The sequence below is a fragment of the Pyrus communis genome, chromosome 16 (genome assembly GCF_041283825.1).
Source record: "Pyrus communis isolate YQ-2024b chromosome 16, ASM4128382v1, whole genome shotgun sequence".
NCBI lineage: Eukaryota > Viridiplantae > Streptophyta > Magnoliopsida > Rosales > Rosaceae > Pyrus > Pyrus communis.
The window spans coordinates 28,118,045-28,141,835 of record NC_142580.1 but is presented as its reverse complement, the minus strand read 5'-3'; the positions used below and the strand labels follow the sequence as shown (position 1 = coordinate 28,141,835).

The following is a 23,791-nucleotide window of genomic DNA, read 5'->3' as shown; positions in this document are numbered from 1 at the left end:
GTTTATCCAAACTAAAGATGATGTCGGTTGCCAACACAGTGTTGTTTATCCAAACTAAAGGTTTGTTGGCGGGAAAAAGGAAAATAAAAATCTCAAAATGTTTGAGAGGTTTTGCATAGAGCGAGAATTTGTGCAAGGTAGTTTTATATGTTGATTTGGAGGGGCTTAAATGTGTGCACACCCTTCTCAATTTATAGTAGTAATTCCCTCATGGCCGAAGTAAAGTTTCACTCAAACTAGAATTCCTTAACCCAATCCGAATAGGTCTCGGCCAATCCTAACTCTTGTAAGACCATGAATCAAGCTCTTTTATCACCAAAATTCAACCCTTGATTCTTGGCATCTTTTCTAATTCAAAGCATAACTAGCCCTTAAGGATTCCTTATTATACTAGGATTCAGCCACTCACCCTTATCCAAATGAAACCATTTCCTGATAGGATTCGGCCAAATTCCACTGAGCTAGGCCCGTGGTGGGAATATTCCTAACACCTCTTATTGGACTGAGAACAATCATGGGCTCGGCCCAAAAACGTCATTTTGGGTCCAAACAAGTATGTAACACCAATATGAGTGATTGTTCAAAGAACAACACAAATGAAGTAGCCAAAGGAGAGCACCAAAGCAGCAACTACTGCCTTCTCCAAATGGTCCCCCCGTTCTTCTCCAAAGAGATACTTAAACTAATTAGGTTTTGTTTTCATGTAATGAAAACACGGTAACTCATAAATAACTAACCATTTATGTTACCATACGTATTAATTATGATTAAAAAAAATAAAATTAAATATAAGTGGGTCAGTTCGATTAATCACACCATAAGAATTTTGGGAACTTATTGTCAAATCGATTAAGGTTGATGCGATTCAGTTTAACCATCGAAAATTAAAAATAAAAAAATAAAAAACTAAACCAAACCAAGCTCCCGTTGCGGTTCAATCGGTTTTTTGTGTTTTTAAATGCCCAACCCTAGTTGGGAGCCGTCCACATCAAATCAAACGGCTAAAAAAACGCAGCACCCTTGGTCCGCGGTCCGCACAGGAGCATTTGCGAATACTATAAAGGGAAAAAACTGGGCCTCTTCTTAGTTGTGGTCGAGTTGGGCACACTGACAGTCAGCCGAGAAGGAAGAATACTGAGAATACAGAGAGGGAATTAGGGTTTCAGAGAAAGAGTCGTAGACCCTTCTCAGCATCTGATCGATCAATTGCGCTTCTTCCATTGCTAAGGTAATTCCCCCTTTTCCAGATCGATTTATCGAAACCCAAATTTTGTTCTGGATTTTCTCTTCCAAACCCTAAAAATATTGACAGTTTCTGCAAAATCCCGAAAACTGTTTCTGGTCAATTGTTTTTTTAAATTTATTTTGTGGGTTCGAATGCTCTAGCAGTACCCTGTTCTTAATTTGCCAATTCCTTTTCTAATGTCTGATGATGGATGGTTACATGTGTTGATATGCAGGATTAATTCTTTGTTTCGTCGAAAAATCGGTAATTTGATAAAAGAATCGCCAAATTAGATGGAGGACTGGGGTAATAGTGCTTGCTTTAATTCTATCTTAATTATGCCCGTGAAATTTTGTGTAAATTTTGCTTGCTAATGGTAGTTTAAGATTTAGGATGGAGATAATTACTGTTTTATTGTTGAGGAGCGGTGATATGCTTGCAATTTTTGTAATATTTTTCAAGGTTCTAAAAGACGCTAGTCGGGCGGTGGGTTGGAGCCTAGTGCCTAGGCAGGTAGGCGGGCCTGTGCGGACTAAGCATTTTTATATAAATTAGTGTCTGCTTATAATTAAAAAGTATATAATTTAATTGGGATACATAAACTGCAAAATAGAATGACATATAGATTATAAGGGGTGTTAATCTAAGTATTCAACAATTCTCTTACAATTTATTAAAAATAATAAAATGCAAAATGAAAGTTACCTATCTTCTATCTAAATGAGAGTTGCGACCTAGGCGGGTGCCTAGGCGGCCTAGGAGGGCGCCTAAGTAGGTATCGGCGCCATTTCTTAATTTTTAAATGCCTAGGGATTAATGGCACTAGACGGGGATTTGTAGAACAATGATCTTTTAATATTCTTTTAGTAATTATTATGTTTCATATTTGCCACCTAAAGCTTGCTTGCTTAAACCTTTGAATAACAATTTGTTTTCTTTGTAAGTGGAGTTTTTTTGTTTACAAAGCTGGCATTCTTTTTCGATGCTTCAGAAGATGAGAAAGCCCCAACTCTCCTTTCTAAGGACCAACCAGTACATAAATGGGATGATGAAGATGTGGATGAAAATGATATTACAGAGTCATGGGAGGATTTAGATGAACCTGCTCCTTTGGTAAGATCAATAATGCAGTTGTGATCTTATTATTTTGTTGAGTTTCGGAAAGCAATTTTTTTCCTGCGCATCATTTAGAATCCCTGTCACAGGTTGATGGATGGCGTTTCTTACTAGCTAATTTGGCTGGGGAAATGTTTCATACTTATTTATCTTTAAAATGACCATGGCCAACATTAATTTTTCTTTTGGTGTGAAAACCCAACTTTGTATCTTATGGAAATATATATGCATATAAATGGTGAATTTTATGCATTGACACCATGAGATGACTTTTTAATATTATATGGGTATTATGGGATGTCTTTGACTGGTACACCATATAATGTCACTTTGTACTGCACTTGTGTTTTTTCTCTGTATAATAGTCATATTAATTGAAAATAGACATATTAAAAATAGCTCATTGCGCGCTAGTTCCTTCCTTGTCCTTAATTGAAAATAGAGATGGCTAGTTTTGAGACAAAGGGTTCCACATTATTGTGAAGTCTGACCTCATTTTTGCAACAATGTTAGTTCATTTCAGTGATTGGATTCATTCTCCTTTACTATTGAAAGTGAGATTTACCAACTTCGGACATATCAAATGGTTTCGATCGGGTTGGCTCAGTAACAACTGCTGTAACAGAATCAAACCGCACTGGATCCATTACAATTGGTTTGGTTTGGTTTCCATCGGGTTCGCCTTGGTTGTTGTTGTGTGCATATATTCAATTTGTCCACAAACCACAGCAAGCCGTTTTGCAGTCATTAACCTTAGAGGCTTTGTCCACAAACCGCATGCATCATATTGATGGCTGTTTTGTCTTTACACTTATTCTACTGATAAAAAATCTGTATTTATTTTATGATCACAATTAGTCTTTATGATATGTTATTTTTTATGGTGGGCAGGAACCTGCAACAAGGCCTGTTTCTGAGAAGGCACCTAAGAAACCTGCAACAAAACCTGCTGAAAAAGCTACAGAAAAGAAAGGGAAAACCGTTCAAATAGAAAAGGAAGAGCCACTGGATCCTGTGGCTGAGAAACTTCGCCAACAAAGGTGTGAGTAAACATTTAGGCCTTGTTTAGTATGTGGTACTGACTAATTTAGGTTGGATATTACTAATCTGTGTCTTACGGTACTGACTATTATACAGAATTTAGTCAGGCGTTTGGTGCTACCTCCTATTAAGAAGCCGGACCAAATTTTATGTCAACAAAACAAACTTGTAACTGTTACTTAAAATTCATATTTAAAAAGGATCACTCTTTTTAATAACAAAAAATTTACAGAAATTTGTAAAATTATTAAAGATAAGTCAAAATGAATCATCAATAGAAAGATCCAATTCGAACTCAACTAGGTTGTGGATATTTCATATTCACTATATAGTTCATTGTGTCAGTTAATTGACACCCTTGTTCTAGGTTTTTTTTGGTACTTTTATTCCTAAATTGTACTTGTTGGGACTGTTTGGAGGAAGTAGTGGCTATGTAATATGTAATCACTCAATACTTCGAGTTTTTCACTGATATTTGGAAGTAAAATTAAACAGTCATGGGGGTTGATAAATATTTCTCAAACGGAGTGTATTCGACTTTGGTTTATAGCAAACAGTTCGTGTTTTGTTGTAAGTGTATGATGAATGACCCTCATTAGCCCACTCAACACAACTTTAGGTTTTTTGTTATATTGTTTTATTGGTGTTACTGATGGTTCAAATTTGGTGAGTTGTCATGCATTCTAATGTAATTAAGCCCTGCAATTCTGTTTCTTTGGTTTTTGTTTTGAATTCTTTTAATATCTTGATATGAATAGCGCTTATGTGAGTAAAACCATTGTTTTCAGTACTTCTGATGTTTATAATGTTGTTGATCATTGTGTCTGCCATGCACTATATTATCTGTTAATGGTGCACCTGGGCTGCGCTTGATGTCTTTGTTCGATGAAGTTTTAGAATTGTGATATGCGGGGACTGGCCTTCATTAGGTTTTTTTCTTCATTTTTGTCTATACCTATCCTCTGGATGATAGACCCAGTTGATTCAGAGTTAATTATTTCTCCATGAGAACATGGTTTGTTACATTTGACTAACAATTACATATTGAGTGCACTAAACTGTAAGCATATTACAAAAAAGATATATAGTACGAAACGTTTGGTTAGCTTTTGGTCACTAGTGGTTCTTACTGAAGCTTTTCTCTACGCCACAGGCTGGTGGAAGAAGCAGATTATAAGTCCACTAAAGAATTGTTTTCCAGCGGAGGCAATTATAAAACCTTAGACAATTTCATTCCTAAATCTGAAAGTGACTTCCTGGAATATGCAGAACTTATTTCACATAAACTTCATCCATTTGAGGTGTGTTAATTTGTCATATCCATTTAACAAAGCTTCGAGAATTTCAGATACATAATTTTTTGAAATTTAATTGCAGAAAAGTTTCCATTATATTGGTCTACTCAAGGCAGTAATGAGACTGTCAATGACTTCATTGAAAGGAGCAGATGCAAAAGAAGTTGCATCTTCCATTACAGCAATTGCAAATGAGAAAATAAAAGCAGAGAAGGAAGCAAATGCTGGTAAAAAGAAGACAGGTGAGTCTCTTAAGCCAATTTCATTCTTTGATAAGAATAGAATGCCTCATGCTTCATTTTGAGTTTTATTTATGATTTCTCATTCTCTTGAAAACCAAAATAGTGTCCTATATGTGAAGAAAGGCAAAGAAAAAAGAATTATATTTATATTTGTTTTGAGGAGCGTCAGCCAGAAGCTCTTAGTATTGTGGAACTCGGAAACTTAAGTGTTAAAAAATGCGTTGCACGTTTGATTCAGAAAACTTGTTTATGGTATTGGTCAAAGCTGCCCCTGTGGTTTCCGGTTTAGGTGTAGGTGTCACAAATAAGTGAAACTAATGTGTTAAAAATGCCTTGCATGTCTGATTCAGTAAACTTGTTTAGGGTATTGGTCAAAACAGCCCGTGTTTTCCGGTTTAGGTGTAGGTGTCACCAATAAATGAAACTAAGTAAATTCGTTTAGAGTGTTGGTCAAATCAGCCACTGTGCTTTCCTTTTTAGGTGCAGGTGTCACCGATAATTAAAATAGCTGAGGTTTTATGTAATCAGAGTTGAAGGTATGGCAATGCCATCCACTTTAGATTTTAGAGTCTGGTACGAACCAATTCCTATGGTTTCCCATTCAAAGGTATCCTTTAATAAAAAATCAAGGGAACTTTAAAGAAAAGCTTATGGTACTGTTCACTTTAACGAAAAACCACATTTTTACACTATAAAGTCAATCATGGTATTAATCACTTTACCCTTTATTTTGTCCTTATCGTTAAAACTCAAAAGTTTTCAAACCCTTTCCATTAGTTTTCCTAAAAATCAATCCAACTGAAAAAAGAAAAGAAAGGAATAGAGGAATATTGTTAGTGCTATTTCGATAGTTATGTAGAGCTATCTAATTATGCCCCTTATCTTTACCTAGTGGTCATCCTTTTGTGTGAAAATTGTCCCACATCAGAGGGTTCAGAAACCTTGCAAGGGATTATAAGGAGTTGGGCTACTCCTGCTATTGCCAATTGGTTTTAGGGTGGAACCTCAACTTTGTTTATGTTATCAGAGCAGGTTGGTCTGCGAGTGGAGCCCAATAGACGCGCTGCACGTCACCCAGTTAAAATTGTCTGCTTGTTAGGCACAAAATTTGCCACAGGTCAAAAGCAATCTGAAAACCTCATGTTAAAATTGCCCGACTCAAAAAATTGATCGAAGTCACCCAGTTTGAAAACTATGAAGTCTAGGGCTGCTTCTGTGTTCGGCTTAACTTCATTCGTGGACCCTCAAAACTTGTTCACGGCACCCGGTTAAAATTATTTTAGGGTGGAACCATGATCTCTTCATCAATTATTTTAGGTGTGAACTTATGTTGATGGTGTAGCTTTCCTTGGTGTTTGTTAATTGCTTTCTTTGTTTTCAGGCGCCAAGAAAAAGCAGCTGCTTGTTGATAAGCCGAATGATGATATAGCTGTTGATGACTATGATCCGCTGGATGACTATGATTTTATGTGAGTGTTTCGATGTAGCAAGTTTTCATCAGAAGGCAGTAAAGAACATGTATTTTCAACATTGAAGTAGGGAGAGATTCCTCCGGCGCCCCTCTGCACAGAGTGATTGATACAAAGTGTGATGTATTTTGTCAAATAAGAGGTTTTCGGATTGCCCTTTTTTTTTATATGATGGTCAATTTTGTCGGTTACAGATGCTACATGCTCATGGGAATCATTGGCTTGTCAAATATATGGTTACACTTACAATGACATTCTTTTTAAGTGTAATGGTAATCCAAATCTTGTAAGTATAAAACATGAATGTCTAGATGAAAGTTTTGAAGCTTTGTCTCCACCATGTTAATCATGTTAGGTCTATCACAAGCAATATCCATTTACACGTGTAAGGCCATGCAGTACCCATTTACGCGCAATAATCACTTACAAAATTGGAGCTATATCAAGTTTACTCTTGTTTTGTTTTTGTTTGGTCATTCCATCGTATAGCAAAGAGGGAGAGATGGATATCTATAAATTCGCTAGAGCTAGGAAAAGGAAGACAAAGAGACTTGAACCAACTAAGGTGCATCAAGCATGAGAATGGAAATGGTATAGATATGGAGAACGCTGTTAAAGACAGACAATGAGCTTATTTTCATAATCTTTTCAATGAAGGATACGAAAGGATACTTCTTTGGGTGAGTTGAGTAACTCGGAAGAGTGCAAAAACAGTAATACTAGGTTGACTAAATTTGCAAATAATTGATGTGTCACTAATAAGGCATAAACACGTTAACCAAAACTTAAATAATAATCTAATTATCAACCTCCATTTAGTTTACAAAATTTAAGTCTCCTTAGCATTACCTGTGTAGAAATTGCTCCTATTGCCAAATTAGGAAAGAGGAAGAGGTTGTAGCTTTAAAAAAGAAGAAGCAAAGAAAAGCAGTGGGTATGGAAAGGCTTAGGAGAGACTGGTTAACTTGGCTCACAAACCTTTTCAATAAGATTTTAAAAACTAAGAAGTTGCCAAATGAGTGGCAAAAAAGCACTTTGGTGCCTATCTACAAGAAAAAGGGCGATAAACAAAATTCCAAGAACTATAGGGGTATTAAGTTAATGAGTCAATACAATGAACCTTTGAGAGAGAGTAACCGAGCATAGACTGAGGCAAGAAATACGGATCTCAGACAATCAATTCGGATTCTGCTATGGCGCTCAATTATCAAGGCAATCTATCTCTTACTAAGATCAAGGAAACGATATAGAGACATGCCAAAGGATTTGCATATGATCATTATAGATTTGGAAAAAGTGTATGATGGGGTTCTAAGAGAAATTCTTCAGATGATTTTAGAGAAGAAAGGAGTACGAGCAACATATATCCAAACAATAAAGGGACATGTATGATGGAACAAGGATTGCAATAAGAACTCATGAAGGATAAATTGAAAGTTTTCCATCACCATATGGTTACACCAAGACTCAGTTTTAAGGCGTTCCCTTTTCGCATTAGTAATGGATGAGTTATTGCCTTATATTCAAGATGATATCCGTGTATGCTTTTTGCAGATGATATAATGTTGATAGATGAAACACAAGAGTAAATGCATTTAATCTTTGGTGGGATGTACTGGAATCTAAAGGTCTTCACTTAAATAGGTCAAAGATAGAGTATATTGAGTGCAGTTCAGGGGGAGGTCCAAATGAGATAGGCGTGAGGATTGGAGAACAGGGAGTACCAAAGAGTGAGCTCTTTTGTTATATTAGATCTATATTGCAAAAGAACAGAGAATTTGATGGAGATCTCAACCATAGGATACAAGCTAGATGGATGAAGTGGAAGAGTGTATAGGGTGTGCTATGTGATCAATGTATGTCACAAAAGCTCAAGAGAAAATTTTATGGGACGACAACAAGATCATTAATGCTTCATGGCACATAATATTGGACGGTGAAGCATAAAAAACACATGCAAAAAATGATTGTAGCAGAGGTGAGAATGCTTCGTTGGACACATAGGAGCACAAGAAATGACATGATTAAGAACGAGGATATTCAAGGTAAAGTAGGAGTGGTTGCAATTGAAAGGAACAACAACAACAAAGCCTTATCCCACCAAATGGGGTCGATTATATGAATCCTAGAAGGCCATTGCGCTCAATTTTGTGTCATGTCTTCTGTTAGATCCAAGCAGTCCAGGTGTTTTCTTAGAGTGTCTTTCCAAGTCTTCCCCTACCCTTTTGGCCTTGAGCCTTTGTCTCATAATCGAATCTTCTAGCCAGAGCATCTGTAAGTCTTTGTTTCACATGGCCAAACCACCTTAACCGATTCTCTCTCATCTTATCTTCAATTTCGGCTACTCCTAACTTACCTCAGATATCCTCATTCCAAATCTTGTCCTTCCTTGTATGCCCACACATCCAACGAAGCATTCTCATCTCTTTTACACTCATTTTGTGTACGTGTTAATACTTCACAGCCCAACATTCCGTGTCATAAAGCATTGCTAGCCTTATTGTCGTCCTATACAAATTTTCCTTGAGCTTTGACATACGACCGTCGCACAATACACCTGATGCACTCTTTCACTTCATCCATCTAGCTTGTATTCTATGACTGAGGTCTCCCTCCAATTCCCTGTTCTTTTGCAATATAGATCCAAGATAGCAAAAATATTCACTCTTTGGTACTTCTTGATCTCCAATCCTCACCCTATCTCATTTATACTATGTTCCCACTGAGCTTGCACTCCATCTACTTAGTCTTTGACCTACTTAGGCGAAGTCCTTTAGATTCCAACACTTCCCGCCAAAGGTTAAGCTTCGCATTTACTGCCTCCTAAGAAGATGTGATTATGAGACAGACTCAGGGCAAAAGGAGTAGAGAAAGACCTAGGAAGACTTGGAAAGTAGGGGTCGGCACTTGGAACTAAAAACCAAAACCAATACACAAACCAAATCGGACCGCACTGAAAGGTTTAGTTTTGCAGTTTTGAAATTAAACCGCATTGTAGGGAATGGTTTGGTTTCGGTTTTGGCTTTTGAAAACCCCACCGAAACCGAAACCAAACCACAAATACTAATAAATATTTAATTAGATGTCCATATAAAGTGTCATGTTTTAATTGGTTGTTTGTTAGAGTTCCATACATTTAGTATCTACTCAACCACACTAGAATATCATCATTCATCATTCATCATTTGCTGCATGTTTGCTTGCATCAAGTTTGCTTGCTGCATATGTAGTTGTTGCAGGTTTGTTTGTGCATATATTGTCCTAATTTTAGATAGAAATAGATTATCAAAACATCCTCACTCAATGTACTCATTGTTAACATGCGTTCATTAATTAATGTATTGTGTAGAAAATGAGACCGTCTTATGTGTAGATAGGTGTATATTTTAAAATGTACATTTCTTTCTTAAAAACCAAACTGAAACCGCACCGAACCGAACCAAACAGTTTGGTTTCATTTAGATTTTGGCTTCAAAACTGCACCGAACCAAACCGTGCCCACCCCTATTGGAAAGAGATTCTAGACATAAAGTACTTGAATCTAATGGAAGACTTGACGAAAAGCGAGCAAAGTGGTATTTTAGGATTATACGGTCGACCCTACCTAGTAGGATAAGAGTTTGTTGTTTTTATTTGGTCATTCCATCACATAGGAACGCATAGTGAGTGAGCATCCAAAAGGGTTTTTTTTTTTCTGAACAAAATAAACCGTGATAGGTATGTGTTTTCTTTCTCATGTTACTTTCGTCATTGAGGAAAGAGATGTTGAAGCTTTGGCTGCTAGGAGAGGGGCAACCCTAGATCCTTCACATTCAAGTAGTTACTGCCATAAAATTTAAGACTTCTCTCAGGTGTTGGAGAAAAGAAATTGATTGTAACATCTATTACTAGAAACGAATTGAGATTCGATTTACATGGCTAGTCAACAACTGGCTTCATCTGTACAGTATACACCTAAAACTGAACCCTTGCGAGATAGCTTCGTTTCCAGAAGAAATCAGCTCTTGCTGAAAAACCATATGCACAAAAAGAATCCATCAATTCCAGATGGTTTTGAGCTTACATTGATCATCAGCTTCAATTAGATCTTGTTGGCACAGTGCATACTTGTGTTGAAGTTCCCAGTCAACCTTCGGTCAGGAGTTTCAAAATTAAGGTAAGGTCCTAACCTGCGAGATTCAATCAAATCTAGTTACCAAAAGAGAACGATCATCAATGTGCCAAGAGCGCAAATATCATTTTCAACCGGTAACAAAAACACTTCTATCGTTTTCTAGATTCTTTATTCGGATTTTCACGCACAAGATACACTTGAACCCTGTAAAACACGTCTTCCAGTCAACCTTTATTTTCATTTAAAAACCAGCCACAACGTTATTTCACTGTATTCAATTAATTTACACATTAAGAGTGAAAAGCTTTTTAGAAGCGTTTAAGTAGTCACACAACTGGTAACTACAGAAAATCAAAATAGATACCTGATTATGAAAGCAAAGTAGGAAGGCAATCTGCTTAAAGACGGACTAACTCCATGGTTGGGACAAAGAAATATTTGGAGTGGATGCGTTTAGTCCTTGTTCATAATGTATAGCAGATTTGAGCACATTGTACTGTTCAGTAACAATATCATACAGAGCCTGTGCGTATACCTCCCTAGCCTGCAACATACAACAGCCAGAATACTTAGAAACAATCTAAGAGAAAAATGGTGAAGTTTAAAGAACATTTAGAGTAGATATCAAATCTGCACCCAGAACTTTGACCAATGTGGCACTTTGAGCCCTGAACTTCAAAACGTCTGGTCCTCATAGTAACCGTGTCAGTTAGCCAGTTTCAAAAACATTTTGAACTCCCGGAACTATAGAAATCAATGAAAATTCAGGGAACAAAGGTGTTTTACTCTAACAATTAGAAATCAATGAAAATGACTTTCCAGGTCCTTGAACAGTAGCTTTCAAGACTTTTTGTCATATGGATGAACATATTTTATATATATATATTATACCCCTACATTAAACTACTTTTGGATACAGTTCACCAATCTATTCCAGCTGTGCACTAGTCGTTACATCATTGTTGACCAAGGAAATGACAGTATTAGTTAAATGCTAATGTTAATCACCAAACTAGATAGGCGGAACAAGTTTTTCCACACTACTCAGCAGTTGGTAACATGACATGATTTAAAATGCAGTAGTAATCCTCAGATCAAGAATATATTTACACACGAGCTTTCATTGCAGAACAATGTTAAAGATCACGAAGAATATAACAGGAACCATCCAAATCAACCAGGGAGTTGAAAGACATTGTATATGGCACCAACCTCTTCAGAATTTTGACAGGAAGCAGTAATATCAGAGAAGGTGATTTTTGGTGCAACTGATAATCCAGTACCATGGAAGGAGATCATTCTCTTTTCTCCAATTTCTTTTTCTACCTGAAAAAAAATTGTCACTAAAGCGGAAAAGTAGCACTACAGGAACCACCAAAACAGAGACGACGAACCTGGGGTGGAGGAGGCATGATGTTGTGACACAATAATGCTAAGGGATATATATGCCCTGGAGCAGCAGAATGTTCACCAAGCCTTCTCAGATTGTCCAGTGAAGCAGCATCAAAAGGTGCCTGACCAATTTATGTCAGTATGAAGACAACACTTGTACTTATCTCTATCAAAAGGTGCCCGACCAACTTATATCAGTATGAAGTTAATTGCATCATGAAGAAAACAATTGTACTTATCTCTACGTGTTTGCATGTATGTTATGTCTATGTGTTAAGACTTGTTAGTTGTCAGTATGAAGTCATTGCACCACCAACTCAAAATCCTTATCAAGATAGGTGGATGTATATCTATATTGGTCAATTCTTGGTTATAGGAACAGTATGTCAACGTGATCTCAAATTGTAGCCTATCTTCGTTTTTAGGCAAGCCCAACTGCTCAATTAAATACAACTAAGTTTATGTCAAATTTAGTAAATTATTAGAACAGTAATTTATTTCAAAAGACAGAAAATGGTGGATTATATTTCAAAATCATCCTCAATCTATTTATGCTTTCCTCTAGAACTCGAGTCCCTATTCTATCCATGATGAACCAAATAACTCCTTTGATTTTACATCTATGCTGTCAGGTTTGCTTAACCTAAATTCACAATACAACTAGAACATATAGATGCAACTTTAAAACCTCATGTGGCAACACTATAGGGACAATTGCAAAATAAAAATCATCACCTGAACATTGACTGTTCTATCCGGATCAAAACATTTTACAAAAAGAAAGCTAAAAAAAATTTAAAAAATATTAAACAATGATCATGAAATCCATGATTTCCTTCTCAATCATCTCGTACATGATGAAGTTGAAAGAGCTTACTGGGTACCACTCTCCTGTTGCAGGATCTGGCCGGTCCCTTCCACCACTAGGTGCAATCCATACAATTTGTGATCCGCCCCTATAAAACATGTTCAATTAGAAGGCTGTATGAAGAAACATATATAAACAAATTCATTACATTAAAAGAGTCTATTATTTAGAAAAGAAAATTGTTAAATTTTAATCCCTTACTTGATCTTGCTTTTCGATGGACTATAATGTTATGCAAACAGCTTGGATGATGATATGTGAGTATGAGGAAACAATAAACTAAACATCGCCTCAAACAATCACAAGAAAATTATTATCGAGATGGCTAACTTTTCCTACGTCCCCGTGTGATCTCTCTTGAGAGAATCACTAGCACTGATTCTCTTTGAATCCTATGCCGACCTCTTTGGTATTTTGATTAGCAAAAACACAACAAACATGCATGATGTGTCCTAGAAAAAAAATAATACAAGAACAAACAGAGACATAAGAAATTCCACTTAGACCTTTTTTTTTTTTAAAGAGAAACAAATTTTATTGCAGAAAATAATAAAATTACAGAAACAGTGGAAAGTCCACTAATATTGTGATTAAATGCAGATTATTCCTTTACCACTAACTGAAATTAGAGAAACCATCCCCCCACCCCAATTAGCAAATATACCACCAGCAGAGACCTGAAGGTAAGCATTTGTTACAATGTTGAACCTTCACTCCTAATTTTGTCTCTACGACTGGACTGGATTGGCTAACTCACTAGATTCATGAAGTTGAATGAAGAAATAGATGCCAACTTACATATTTTGTTCAAGTTCAAAGGTACAAGATGGATTAGTAAAGAAGGAAACGTATCCCTTCAAATCCCCACATAAAGGGTACAACTGGAAATAACAAGCTTCCTTCATGACAATGCATCTTCTACCTTCAACTTCAACAAGCTTTAGAAGTTGGCATCCATTTCTTCCTTCAACATACATCGAATCTAGTGAAATTTCCAATCCTAGGCACCAACGAGCCATTCTCTCTCGGTCTAGCACCTAAAATGAATTGTTTCTCGCTTTTAGTAGTATCCTCGACCCAAAGTACGCACCTCCATTTTGAGTATCCTCAATCCCCAGTTTGTTACTAGCTACGTTTCACAAAAACAAAATTCACTTTAAACAAATTGGTTAGTTCTGAGATGTGTAGTGCTTAATAGGGTTCAATGAGACAAGAAAACAACAATAGGTAAGAGCAAATAAAACAGAAAAAAAGATATGAAAGAGGAAGAGATCAGGGTTTTCCAAGAACAGAAAAACAATGCAGAAGGAAAAAGGAGGGGAAAAAAGCTTTCTGCACAGGACCTGACATGGTAGTAACACTCTCAGACCTTGATGAGCAGAAATAAGAAGAGCTGTTATTAATAACAAACCAACTTTGACCATGCATAGACAAATAAAATAATTGCGGTACCTCAATAGCAATGCCATTTCCTTCAAACTCCGGGTGTTTGCTTTTCTTTTCATATCAGCAAGCTCAGGATCATCATTCATGTGCTTTTTGGAGTACACACATATCAGATTCCTGTGATAATATTAAAAGAAAAAATGGTGAGGATTTCATCATTTAAGCATAGAGATGCATACCAATTGCATAACATTATTCAAGAATTCACAAGTACCTCCCCATGCTGAAAGGCTTACAAAGAGGATCTGTCACAACCCTATCTCCTGCTATGTAGGTCTGTAGTACCAAGTCTAAAAACTGGTTATGCAAACAGTTATAAGTGCACAAAATAGTGTATGCATCCAATTTACGGTTAGAATGAAGACAGAACATTGCAATTCACCATTTTCTCAGCAAGATGTCGGTTTGTTGATTCAAGCAACAAGGCAATGACAGCTGGATCTGCTTCAGTTTGGTGGTTTGATATCAAAAAAATGTTGTGACCCTGCATGCATAATCCAAAAGCATTACATTACAAGTCATCTCCAAGTGTAAACCAATCAAGATGATATGGCATCTGCATAGTACTACCACAGAACCACAAAAATCATATACGAAAAAGCTCGAGACAACTACTGGTCGACTGAAATTGTGATATACAGCACCAAGACAAAGTTATAGCATTTGTATTGCATTCTACTATAAAATAGTCATTATTTTGATAGTCCATGCAACTGGCTTGTAGGAACCCTTCAGACCATCAGTTCTTATCAGTTATCATGTCCTCTCTGACATAGTTTTCTAAAATACTTCAACATACATATGTCCAATCCTAAACTTGGGCTGCCAAACATGCATTTACATGAATGCACATCGGAGGCCACTATATAACTTTGTAAGTTGTAACAACGAAACAGGGAGGAAAGTCAGTGTAACTTTGCTTCTAGAAAGAAAGTGTTCCACAATTCAGCAATGTATAGTTGTTAACCCCACAAAGAAAATAAGCTGAATACTGAGAAAAGGCACCTGATGAAGCTTCTCTTCAATTTCATAGAAAATGGAAAGATTGCCAACATATGAGTTTCTGCACAAATAATCATCAGAATTTAGGATAAAGAAATAGCACAGAAGAAAGAAAACGCTGAGTCGCCAGCAATTTTTTTGTTTCTTCATGTGAGTATTCTCTGTGAACAAGTTTTTGAAAAATCTTTTTCTAATAAATGGACACCCTTAATGGTTTAATGGTAACATTGCATTTCTCTAGTCCATTATAATACTTGGTGTAAATTTATTTCAAAACGCAGCGAAGAATTCAGCATAAAAAAATACAAAATGAAAAGTTATAAATTTCATTTATTTACTTCATTAAACAAGCCAGAAAAGGGAAGATATAAAAACAGCAGCGGATTAGAAGTCTAACTGTCAAAAAAGAGAGAAAAAAAAAATATCACTCTCCAGAGCTATAAAATCAGAGTTCACCGTACTACACGTTTCCCTTACCCAATCATAATGCAAGCGATAATCACCCAACTATGGATCCCCATTCTCCATGATGAAGGGAAAAAAAATTATCTCTGTATTTACCAATGCCCACAGAGAAGTCAAAAGCTGCCCTCTCCTAAACTCCTAACACCTCGTCCTCCATATTAACATAAAGCATTCTACAAAACTTCTTCCTTAAACCCACTAAAGGCGCAATGCTTCTCAACATGTACAGGAAGAAGCCAGAATAGTCAGCTCAGTCTTGCTCCTCAAAGAGTGTATGCTGGATCTATTTACAATGGGGCAATATAGGAATAGATAATCAATATCCTTGCAAGCTTTTACAAATAATACGCTTAGCAGGAAAAAGAAAACACTCAACCCCATGTACAGAGCATTATAAGTAGTACTCACCCACCCTTGAGCAACTACCCAAATTGGCACACATGTACCTTACATGGTACCTTATCCTTCCAAATCAATTACGATGGATTGAAAGTAAGGACAGTTCATTGATCAACCACACTGGATTTCGGAAAAACTAAGTATCCAAACTGAATACATAAACATGCCACATGCTCACATTTCCATTTCTAAAGATTCTTAAGCCAGAACTACAAGGTGTTAGAAACAATGATCCCAACTTTTGCATTCTCTATTTGTGCAAATGTAATTTATACAGGCAACTGAATCTAACACACCCATTTCTGAAAATGAATGACACATAGGTTCTTATTCCTTTATGCATTTTTTTTATTGTTATCAACCAGTTGATCCAATGCTCTAATTACAATATAAATATTACAATGTTCCACAAATAACATTTTTTTTACTTTCTCAAATACTGTCATGTTATTTTCAATCCATCCAACTGCTAGTTGGACTCGAGGACTGATGAACCATTCACATTTCCAGAGTCTTCAATACAAAAAGGTTTCGGTTAAAAAGATCTTTACATTTTTGTATTAACAATTAAAAATCAGAATATTTAAAATTGCCAATACAACTAATATATAAAGGATTCTCTCATAAATCAAAATAAATGATTTTAATCTCATGCTGAATGATACGATGATAGCACGTCAGATAGACAAATAACCCATGACCCTGTCAGTTTTAAGGTTCCAATGAACTTCATGAAATAATACTTGGCATGTCCATTCAAATTTAGCAAAAATAGACAACAAGAATAAATGCATCTGCTTTCACTTTATTTACATCAAAGTAGCGGATGATGGTAATAGGATAGAAGTTGTCCAAGTTACCTGAAATCAACTAAAGGACGGATATAGTATTGACCAAACATGTAGTAATCAAAAGGCACTCGCATTGCTTTGTGATATGGTGAGAAGACAAATGGGTCCTGAAAAATTATTGGTCTATCATATAGGCAAAATAAAATAAAATAAAACAAATCAAATATACAAGAAAACAAACGGATAATTTGGTTTCCTATCTGTGTCAAACCCACATCAGCAACTAAGGCAGCTGTGTGATAACACATATAAAACCCAATCTTACCTCTATATCCAAGAATACACGATCCAATACAGCAGTCATATTTGACAACACAATCTCATCTGCCTTGGGATTTCCACTTTGAAGAATCTGAATAATTATAGCCATTCATATACGATCACAAAATAAATTACTTCTAGGGCATCTAATGCATACAAGCCATTCATATACGATCTAATAATTGAACATGAAGTCCTCAGACCGTTATACGCAAATAAAATCCAGATATACAAAAACACTAGAAAATCAAAGCAGATTGGCATGTGCTTGAATAATTAAAGCTGATTGTGATCTCGCTTTCCTGAAGCTACCCATATACTTACAGCTCAACGTTACTGACAGACAATTGACATTTTAATGAACACATAATTTCACGTCCGCTAATTAAGGAAAAATACGGCACCTGGCATCCATATATAGAGAACACCCCCCCCCCCCCCCCCCCAACATTCTCCCACACACACACACAGAAGAGTGTGTGTGTGTGTGTGTGTGTGTGTATAAAATCCACTTTAGTCAAAGAGGATCAATACCCTTAGATGAGTTTTAACCAGTGAAGCATAACAAATATAAGTTTCAAAATACCCTTAGATGAGTTATTATGGAAGCTTGTAATAAAATAACCATGACACAAGTTCTAGATCCATACACAATGGTCACACTGTGGCTTATTTGTTCGTGTAAATGGTTCAGATTTCCTATAAAAAAATAAGTCACGTTTTCTTTTGACCTTAAACAACTAAGGCACATTTATCTCGTGCTAGCTAGTGATTGACTCTTTGTTATTCTCTTAGTTACTCACTATCTGTAAGTACCATGGTCACGTTAAGTGGTAGTAAGTAAAGATTGGGTCCCACTCAATTAGTATCAACATTTCCAGTAAAAATGTAGGCCTTGAACCACAAAATGTCTATCTCACAGATTTTTAATTCCTACTCATTAGCAAAGCCAAGATTAGGATATATGTAAATAACAGGAAGTTCAAGGTTGTACGAATGTATGAAATTTTATTACCAGTTTTGTCGTCTCTAAATAATATGGCTACAGCTATACATACTAAAAAAAATTCTATTTTGAGAAGAAAATACTAAATCTTCTTCTTTTAGCAATTTTGAATGCTAAAACCATTAAAAAAAAAAAAAAATTAAATTTACAGACGCACACATTTGATACACAAATTACTTTCAGATGAGATTTGAGCCAAAACGTTTACGGATATCAAGTAAATTCAAAATAGAAATATAAGAAGTAGATCTAACTATGTACAGTACAACACGAGATTAGGAATAAAAGTTTACAGCATTTTTATAATTCTGATATAATTCTTCCATTCGTGATGCAATAGTTGAGGGAAGCCTGCCAACTTCTGTTTCCTTCCTTATTACAGACAACAGCTCTACAGATGAACATTTCAAACAAGTCAAGAAAACTAGCATCAATAAACAGGAGAACATTAATAATGTAAAGAAAAGCTGCTTAAAAAATAGTGTGTTTTTTCATTAAGAAAGCTGCAGTTAATGACAAACTAGCTCTAGGTCTAGTTGCAATTTCCTTCCCAATGTTGACAAAAAATTTTAAGTTTCGTTCAACGGAACAGGAAAACAATATAGATGAATTATTCAACTACAATACAAGGATACAAGCAAGAAAAACAAAAATATAACCTTCAAGGAACTTGAATAAGAAGACACAGAACATTTGAAGTACATATCAGAGCATGCAATCAATGACATCAGAGGTTATGTTTATAAAGCGGTTAGTAAAAATAACGAGGGCAGTGGAAAAACGAAAAAAAGAAAAACTGACATTGGGACCATAGTCCCAGTGATATTGCATTGTAAATTTGAGGACAATCTTAGGCTATTAGGAGTTGGAACTGTAATGGTCCCACTAATAGGAAGGACTCAAACACTATCCAACCACAGGGTTCAGTGGTCCATACCTACAAAGATTAGCAATCCAATCAAATAGCTATCATAATAGTAAAGGTTATTATGAGCAACGGTCCCTGAACTTGTCCATGAGTTACAATTTAGTCCTCCAACCCTTTTTTAGTTCATGTGGTCCTTCAACTTGACCACCTCTTGCACCATTGGTCCTATCCGCCACTATGTACCATGTTCTGTCTATTTATCCATGCTTTGTCTAATAGTAATCTGTCTTTTCTTTCATTTTTTGTTTCTCTTTTGGTTTCCATGGGGGGGCAATAAGTATAGGAACTTTACAATGAGTGTGAACAACAATAAAGGTAGGGCAACTTGACAGGTCTTATAAACCAAGCAAAAAGTGCTCTTAAACTATCAAAAGTTAATAACGCATACCCCGCAAGAATTGTACCTACATGAAATGCAATCCCATGATGAGAAAGCCAACCATTTGATGCATCCAAGTTCAGTTTTAAGTCCTTGCACAATTCTTTGAATTATTACAAATTTATATAGGTACAGAACCCATTTCGTTTATTGTAGCATGCATTGATGGGTACCTACCTACCATGGACTTGGAACGGATGAAGTTGTTGAGTAAGTAGATCTTATCATAATAACTAGTCCAAAAAAAATCTGGCTTCCAAAGGCAGACACTTGAAACAATGGGTATGAGGGGTACAATCTATAAAAAAAAACAACACTGAAAACAGTGTTTAACACAGAAACAAGGAGCAATAACCATTGAACAACTTCGACGTGATGTTGACAACTCATACCTAATGAAAACCCATACCTTTTAATAAATTTGTATAAAGAAATAAGGTATTCAAAGTATGGTGTACTTTTAGGTTCATACTCAGATTCCATAGACTTGTCATAACTTTCATTGTTCTTCATTTGTTCTCTGTTTTTTATTGTTGTTTGAATACACTAGGTAGGTCACTTTTCGAAAATGGACAATTTTGTTAATATTTTTTACTCATTTCAAGAGAAAACAGTTTTCCTTAAAACATGATATTTTAAAGAGAAGGCTTAAAACAAAATTTCAAAATATACTTTATGGCATATACATTTGGGGAAAGCATTACTCAGAAGTTAGAACCTTAAAGTAACAACTATATCCAATAAAATACCTTCCATCCTTGTCCTTATTCTCTAGCTTGTCCAATCTTGTAATCGTTTTGGTCTACAGCTCCATATATAACTAGATTCACTTATATATACAGAAATAAGTCTTGTATACACCAACCCCTGGCTAAAGTATCATGCCCTAGTGCATAGTACAGACTGAGGCCCAATAGTTACATAAAGATGGGTATCTAATTTGTACACTTCATAAACCCAAATAACGTATCTAAATATTTTTATATTGCATTCTATATTGGGTGCTAATGCTAACCAGTAAAATCCACATAATTTTAAGGATCGAAAAATGAACACTGTACATCCTTGTGAAAAAAGACATGCCTGACAACAATCGGCTCCCTTAACATAAATAGGAATACTTCAACATGAACTTTTTGCTCAACATTTCCTAAAAATTGAAAACAAGCTATCAAGAATTCCACTCATTTAAGGCTAGAGTTGGTTAGAAAGAAATCAACGGATTTTTGAAGATGCTGGGGGGGTCGGAAGTGGAGAAGGTGCAGGAAAAGGTCAAGTATTGGGCAGCGATATGGGCTTCTGTATCGACCATGTTACTAGATTGGAAGGCTGCAGTATGAATAAAATTTGAAACTTTAATCACTTCCAAGTTGAGAGAAGAAAATTCTTTTGACTAACAAGTGAAATACTCAGCTCTTACGGCAAACTTAAAAGAAGAAGAGTGAAAAGAAAAGTAGGGGAAAGCGTTCATACTATTCTTTTCTGGGAAACAAAAGGAAATGCAATGAATGACTAGAAAAAAGAGACCAACTTCCCACCCGACCCTTTGTAATAAAAAGGGGAGTCCTTTCAGGATTCCATTTTGAGAATAAGGAAATGCAACGTGAAGATCAAGATTCGCATAAACTACCATTCAAACAAAAAATGGAACAAAAACAGCCCATAATTCATGTAAATATCAAAATAAAAATTAAAGTCAGCCAAAAAACAAATTGAGAACCAATTTCATTTTAACAGTCAAGAAAGGCAACATTTCAATTCAAGAAAAAAAAATATGAGCATTCACTTTCTTGCATTTTCTGAGGAACCAAACAGAGAAAATGCAGAAGAGTTCTCACCCTAGGAATTTAAGTCAGCCATGTAAACAAAAATGAGAACCAATTTCAATTCAAGAAAGGCAACATTTCAATTCAAGAAAAAAGTATTCACTTTCTTGCATTTTCTGAGAAACCATACAAAGAAAAGGCGAAGAGCTGTCACCTTGTTCAGTGGTCGCATTGAGAAAGGTGCGAGAATGGTTAGTCTCCGTCCTCTCTGCACTCTGAATGGGCGACAAAGACGACGACTCCGTGTCCTTCACCAGCTCGGCCATGGCACTGACCTTCAAGGAGGAAAACAAGCAAGGACAGGCAGAGCTCTGCCGTCTCACAGACACCAAGCACAGCTGAGAAGACGACGACAGTGACGAACAAGAAGCAGCGGAGGGGGAGGAGGAGGAAAGGGACGACGGCGAAACCCTAGGCGAGAGGAATGTGGTGGATGGCGTCGCGGAGAGGGTAAACATAGCAAGAGAGAGGAGAGAGAGAGAGAGAGAGAGAGAGAGAGAGAGGCGGAGGATATGATCGATCTGTGAGTTTCAGTTTTCTGCAGAGTGAGGGATTGGACGGGGATGGGCAAAGCTAATATACGATCACGTGCTTTCCAACAACGCCAATGGTGGGAGAATGGTGGAGGAGGCTTTGGATTGGGGGAAGAGTGACACCAGCGGAAGCTATCCGGACACGTGGCTGATTCAAAAGGGTGGATTGAAGAGGAACGGAAAATTTTATTTGAACCAATTATTTTATCTTAACATCCAACTAAAAAATTTTCTCTATTAAACTTCCAAATTTGCCTTTAAATAAATAACAATAAGAAAATAAACATTAGTGTTTTTATTTCTGCACCCAATAACTCAAAACCTAGCACATCACTGCATTTCTCCATTATTTCCGACGAAACCCACCCAAGTGACAATAAAAAATTCTATCAAGATCACGAACGACCATGGGCTACAAAATTTTCAATTGGGATTATTTATTGGAAATTTTAGGGATAAATTATCAAGACCATATCTAGTAATATAATTTTAATCCAAGTCGTGTAAAAGTAGTTTCATCCACAGCACAATTTGGAGAACCAAAAAAAAAAAAAAAAAACCAAAAGCCGCAAATCAAAACCACTTTTGTGAAGGAGAAGTTACGGGAAGCCATACATTCCCCAGTGAAGGAGCTTCCATGGAGAAAAGCAATAGATGCAGCACTGGAGCAGCTTCTGCTTGGAAAAAAAGCATTCATATGATATGTTACTTTGGGCACCCTCAGCTTCTTATCATACATCATATTTTCCATCTCTAAAAACTATAAATTGGTGATACCATTTGGTCTGCTTATTGAGTGCTTATTGATTGATGTATTGAAGGAGACATTGCAAGAAGTGTTTTCCAGGTCGGAGGAGAATTCCAATGGGATAGCAGTTTGTTTTGCCTAAAATAATGGAGGGGTGGAGTGGTGCGCTAGATTTTGGATCATTGGGTTAGAGATAGAAACATTGGTTTTTATTTTCTTATTTATTTATTTAAGGTTAAACTTGAAAGGTTAGTGAATAAAACTTGGGACGTTTTGATATAGACGTCTCGTTTTTTAATATTATAGATTAAACATCTATTCCTCTTGCAAATTTGATTAAACATTTTCCCTACAATTTTGGTACTTTAATTTTATTTCATTAGAAGTCTATACACGTTAGTATTCCCTTTTTTCCTCCTATTTTTATGCATCTCTTATTATGATGATTTAAGATTTTTTTTTTAATTTTTATTAAAATATTAATTTTAGTAAATTAAATAGAATGTAACAAAACTCGTTGTTAGGTACGTTTGGTTATATTGGTACGTTTGATTATAATGGTACATTTAGTTACTTCGTACATTTGAATTTTTGGTACATTTAGCTTCTTGGTACATTTGAATTTATGGTACGTTTGTTTTCAAAACATAAGTTTTATTACTTTTTGTCATAATAATGAGGAATTACTTTAATTAATTATTTTTTTATAGAAAGAGTCGTTAACAATGTAAAAGTTTAAATTACTTTAATTTATTTTATTTTATTTATTTTATTTTTATAGAAAGAGTCGTTAATTAATGGACAATAGTCTTTTTGTTAATTCAAAATTATATGATTTATTGTTATTATTTAGCATTATCTACAATAATAAGGATTTATCTTTGATCAACTAGAAGTTATTCCAAAGACTTATCTACCAAAGAACAAGACTATCTAGAGCATTGTGTATGAATCAAACATATTTTTAAACATTCCATAAAGATGAATATTCATTTTAATATAGTTTATAATTGGGTACGTTTTAATTCGGGGTTGGTACGTTTTTGTTTGACGTTGATACGTTTTCATTTAATGTTGGTACATTTTCATTTGGCGTGGGTGTAAATTTATGACACACACTGACTAAAATCAAGGCGTACTGCCCATCACGCGAGGGTGACATAGCCATGTACACAGTGCGGAAGC

General features: G+C 35.8%; 2 protein-coding genes across 4 annotated transcripts; one reads left to right on the top strand and one right to left on the bottom strand.

The window, feature by feature from the left end:
• The first annotated feature begins 985 nt into the window (after nucleotides 1-985).
• On the top strand, nucleotides 986-6,642 carry LOC137732509 (uncharacterized). Of its 2 annotated transcripts, none has more exons than XM_068471828.2 (7): nucleotides 986-1,228; nucleotides 1,461-1,531; nucleotides 2,217-2,338; nucleotides 3,233-3,381; nucleotides 4,536-4,683; nucleotides 4,760-4,919; nucleotides 6,301-6,642. In XM_068471828.2, the coding sequence occupies exons 2-7, from the start codon at nucleotides 1,519-1,521 to the stop codon at nucleotides 6,390-6,392; spliced, it is 684 nt and encodes a 227-aa protein (XP_068327929.2). In that variant the 5' UTR covers nucleotides 986-1,228; nucleotides 1,461-1,518; the 3' UTR covers nucleotides 6,393-6,642. The 2 variants fall into 2 exon arrangements, with proteins under 2 accessions (XP_068327929.2, XP_068327928.2); XM_068471827.2 differs by having other exon boundaries at nucleotides 1,090-1,228; nucleotides 2,175-2,338.
• Nucleotides 6,643-10,242: 3,600 nt separating this feature from the next.
• LOC137732446 (glycerol-3-phosphate acyltransferase, chloroplastic) lies at nucleotides 10,243-22,013 on the bottom strand. Of its 2 annotated transcripts, none has more exons than XM_068471754.2 (13): nucleotides 21,480-22,013; nucleotides 18,486-18,583; nucleotides 17,191-17,277; nucleotides 16,935-17,032; nucleotides 15,214-15,271; nucleotides 14,591-14,692; nucleotides 14,423-14,505; nucleotides 14,215-14,325; nucleotides 12,772-12,850; nucleotides 11,897-12,016; nucleotides 11,715-11,828; nucleotides 10,867-11,046; nucleotides 10,243-10,557 (listed from the first exon to the last, which is right to left on the bottom strand). In XM_068471754.2, the coding sequence occupies exons 1-12, from the start codon at nucleotides 21,781-21,783 to the stop codon at nucleotides 10,912-10,914; spliced, it is 1,389 nt and encodes a 462-aa protein (XP_068327855.2). In that variant the 5' UTR covers nucleotides 21,784-22,013; the 3' UTR covers nucleotides 10,243-10,557; nucleotides 10,867-10,911. The 2 variants fall into 2 exon arrangements, with proteins under 2 accessions (XP_068327855.2, XP_068327856.2); XM_068471755.2 differs by having other exon boundaries at nucleotides 14,423-14,484; nucleotides 21,480-21,937.
• Between the last annotated feature and the right edge of the window lie 1,778 nt (nucleotides 22,014-23,791).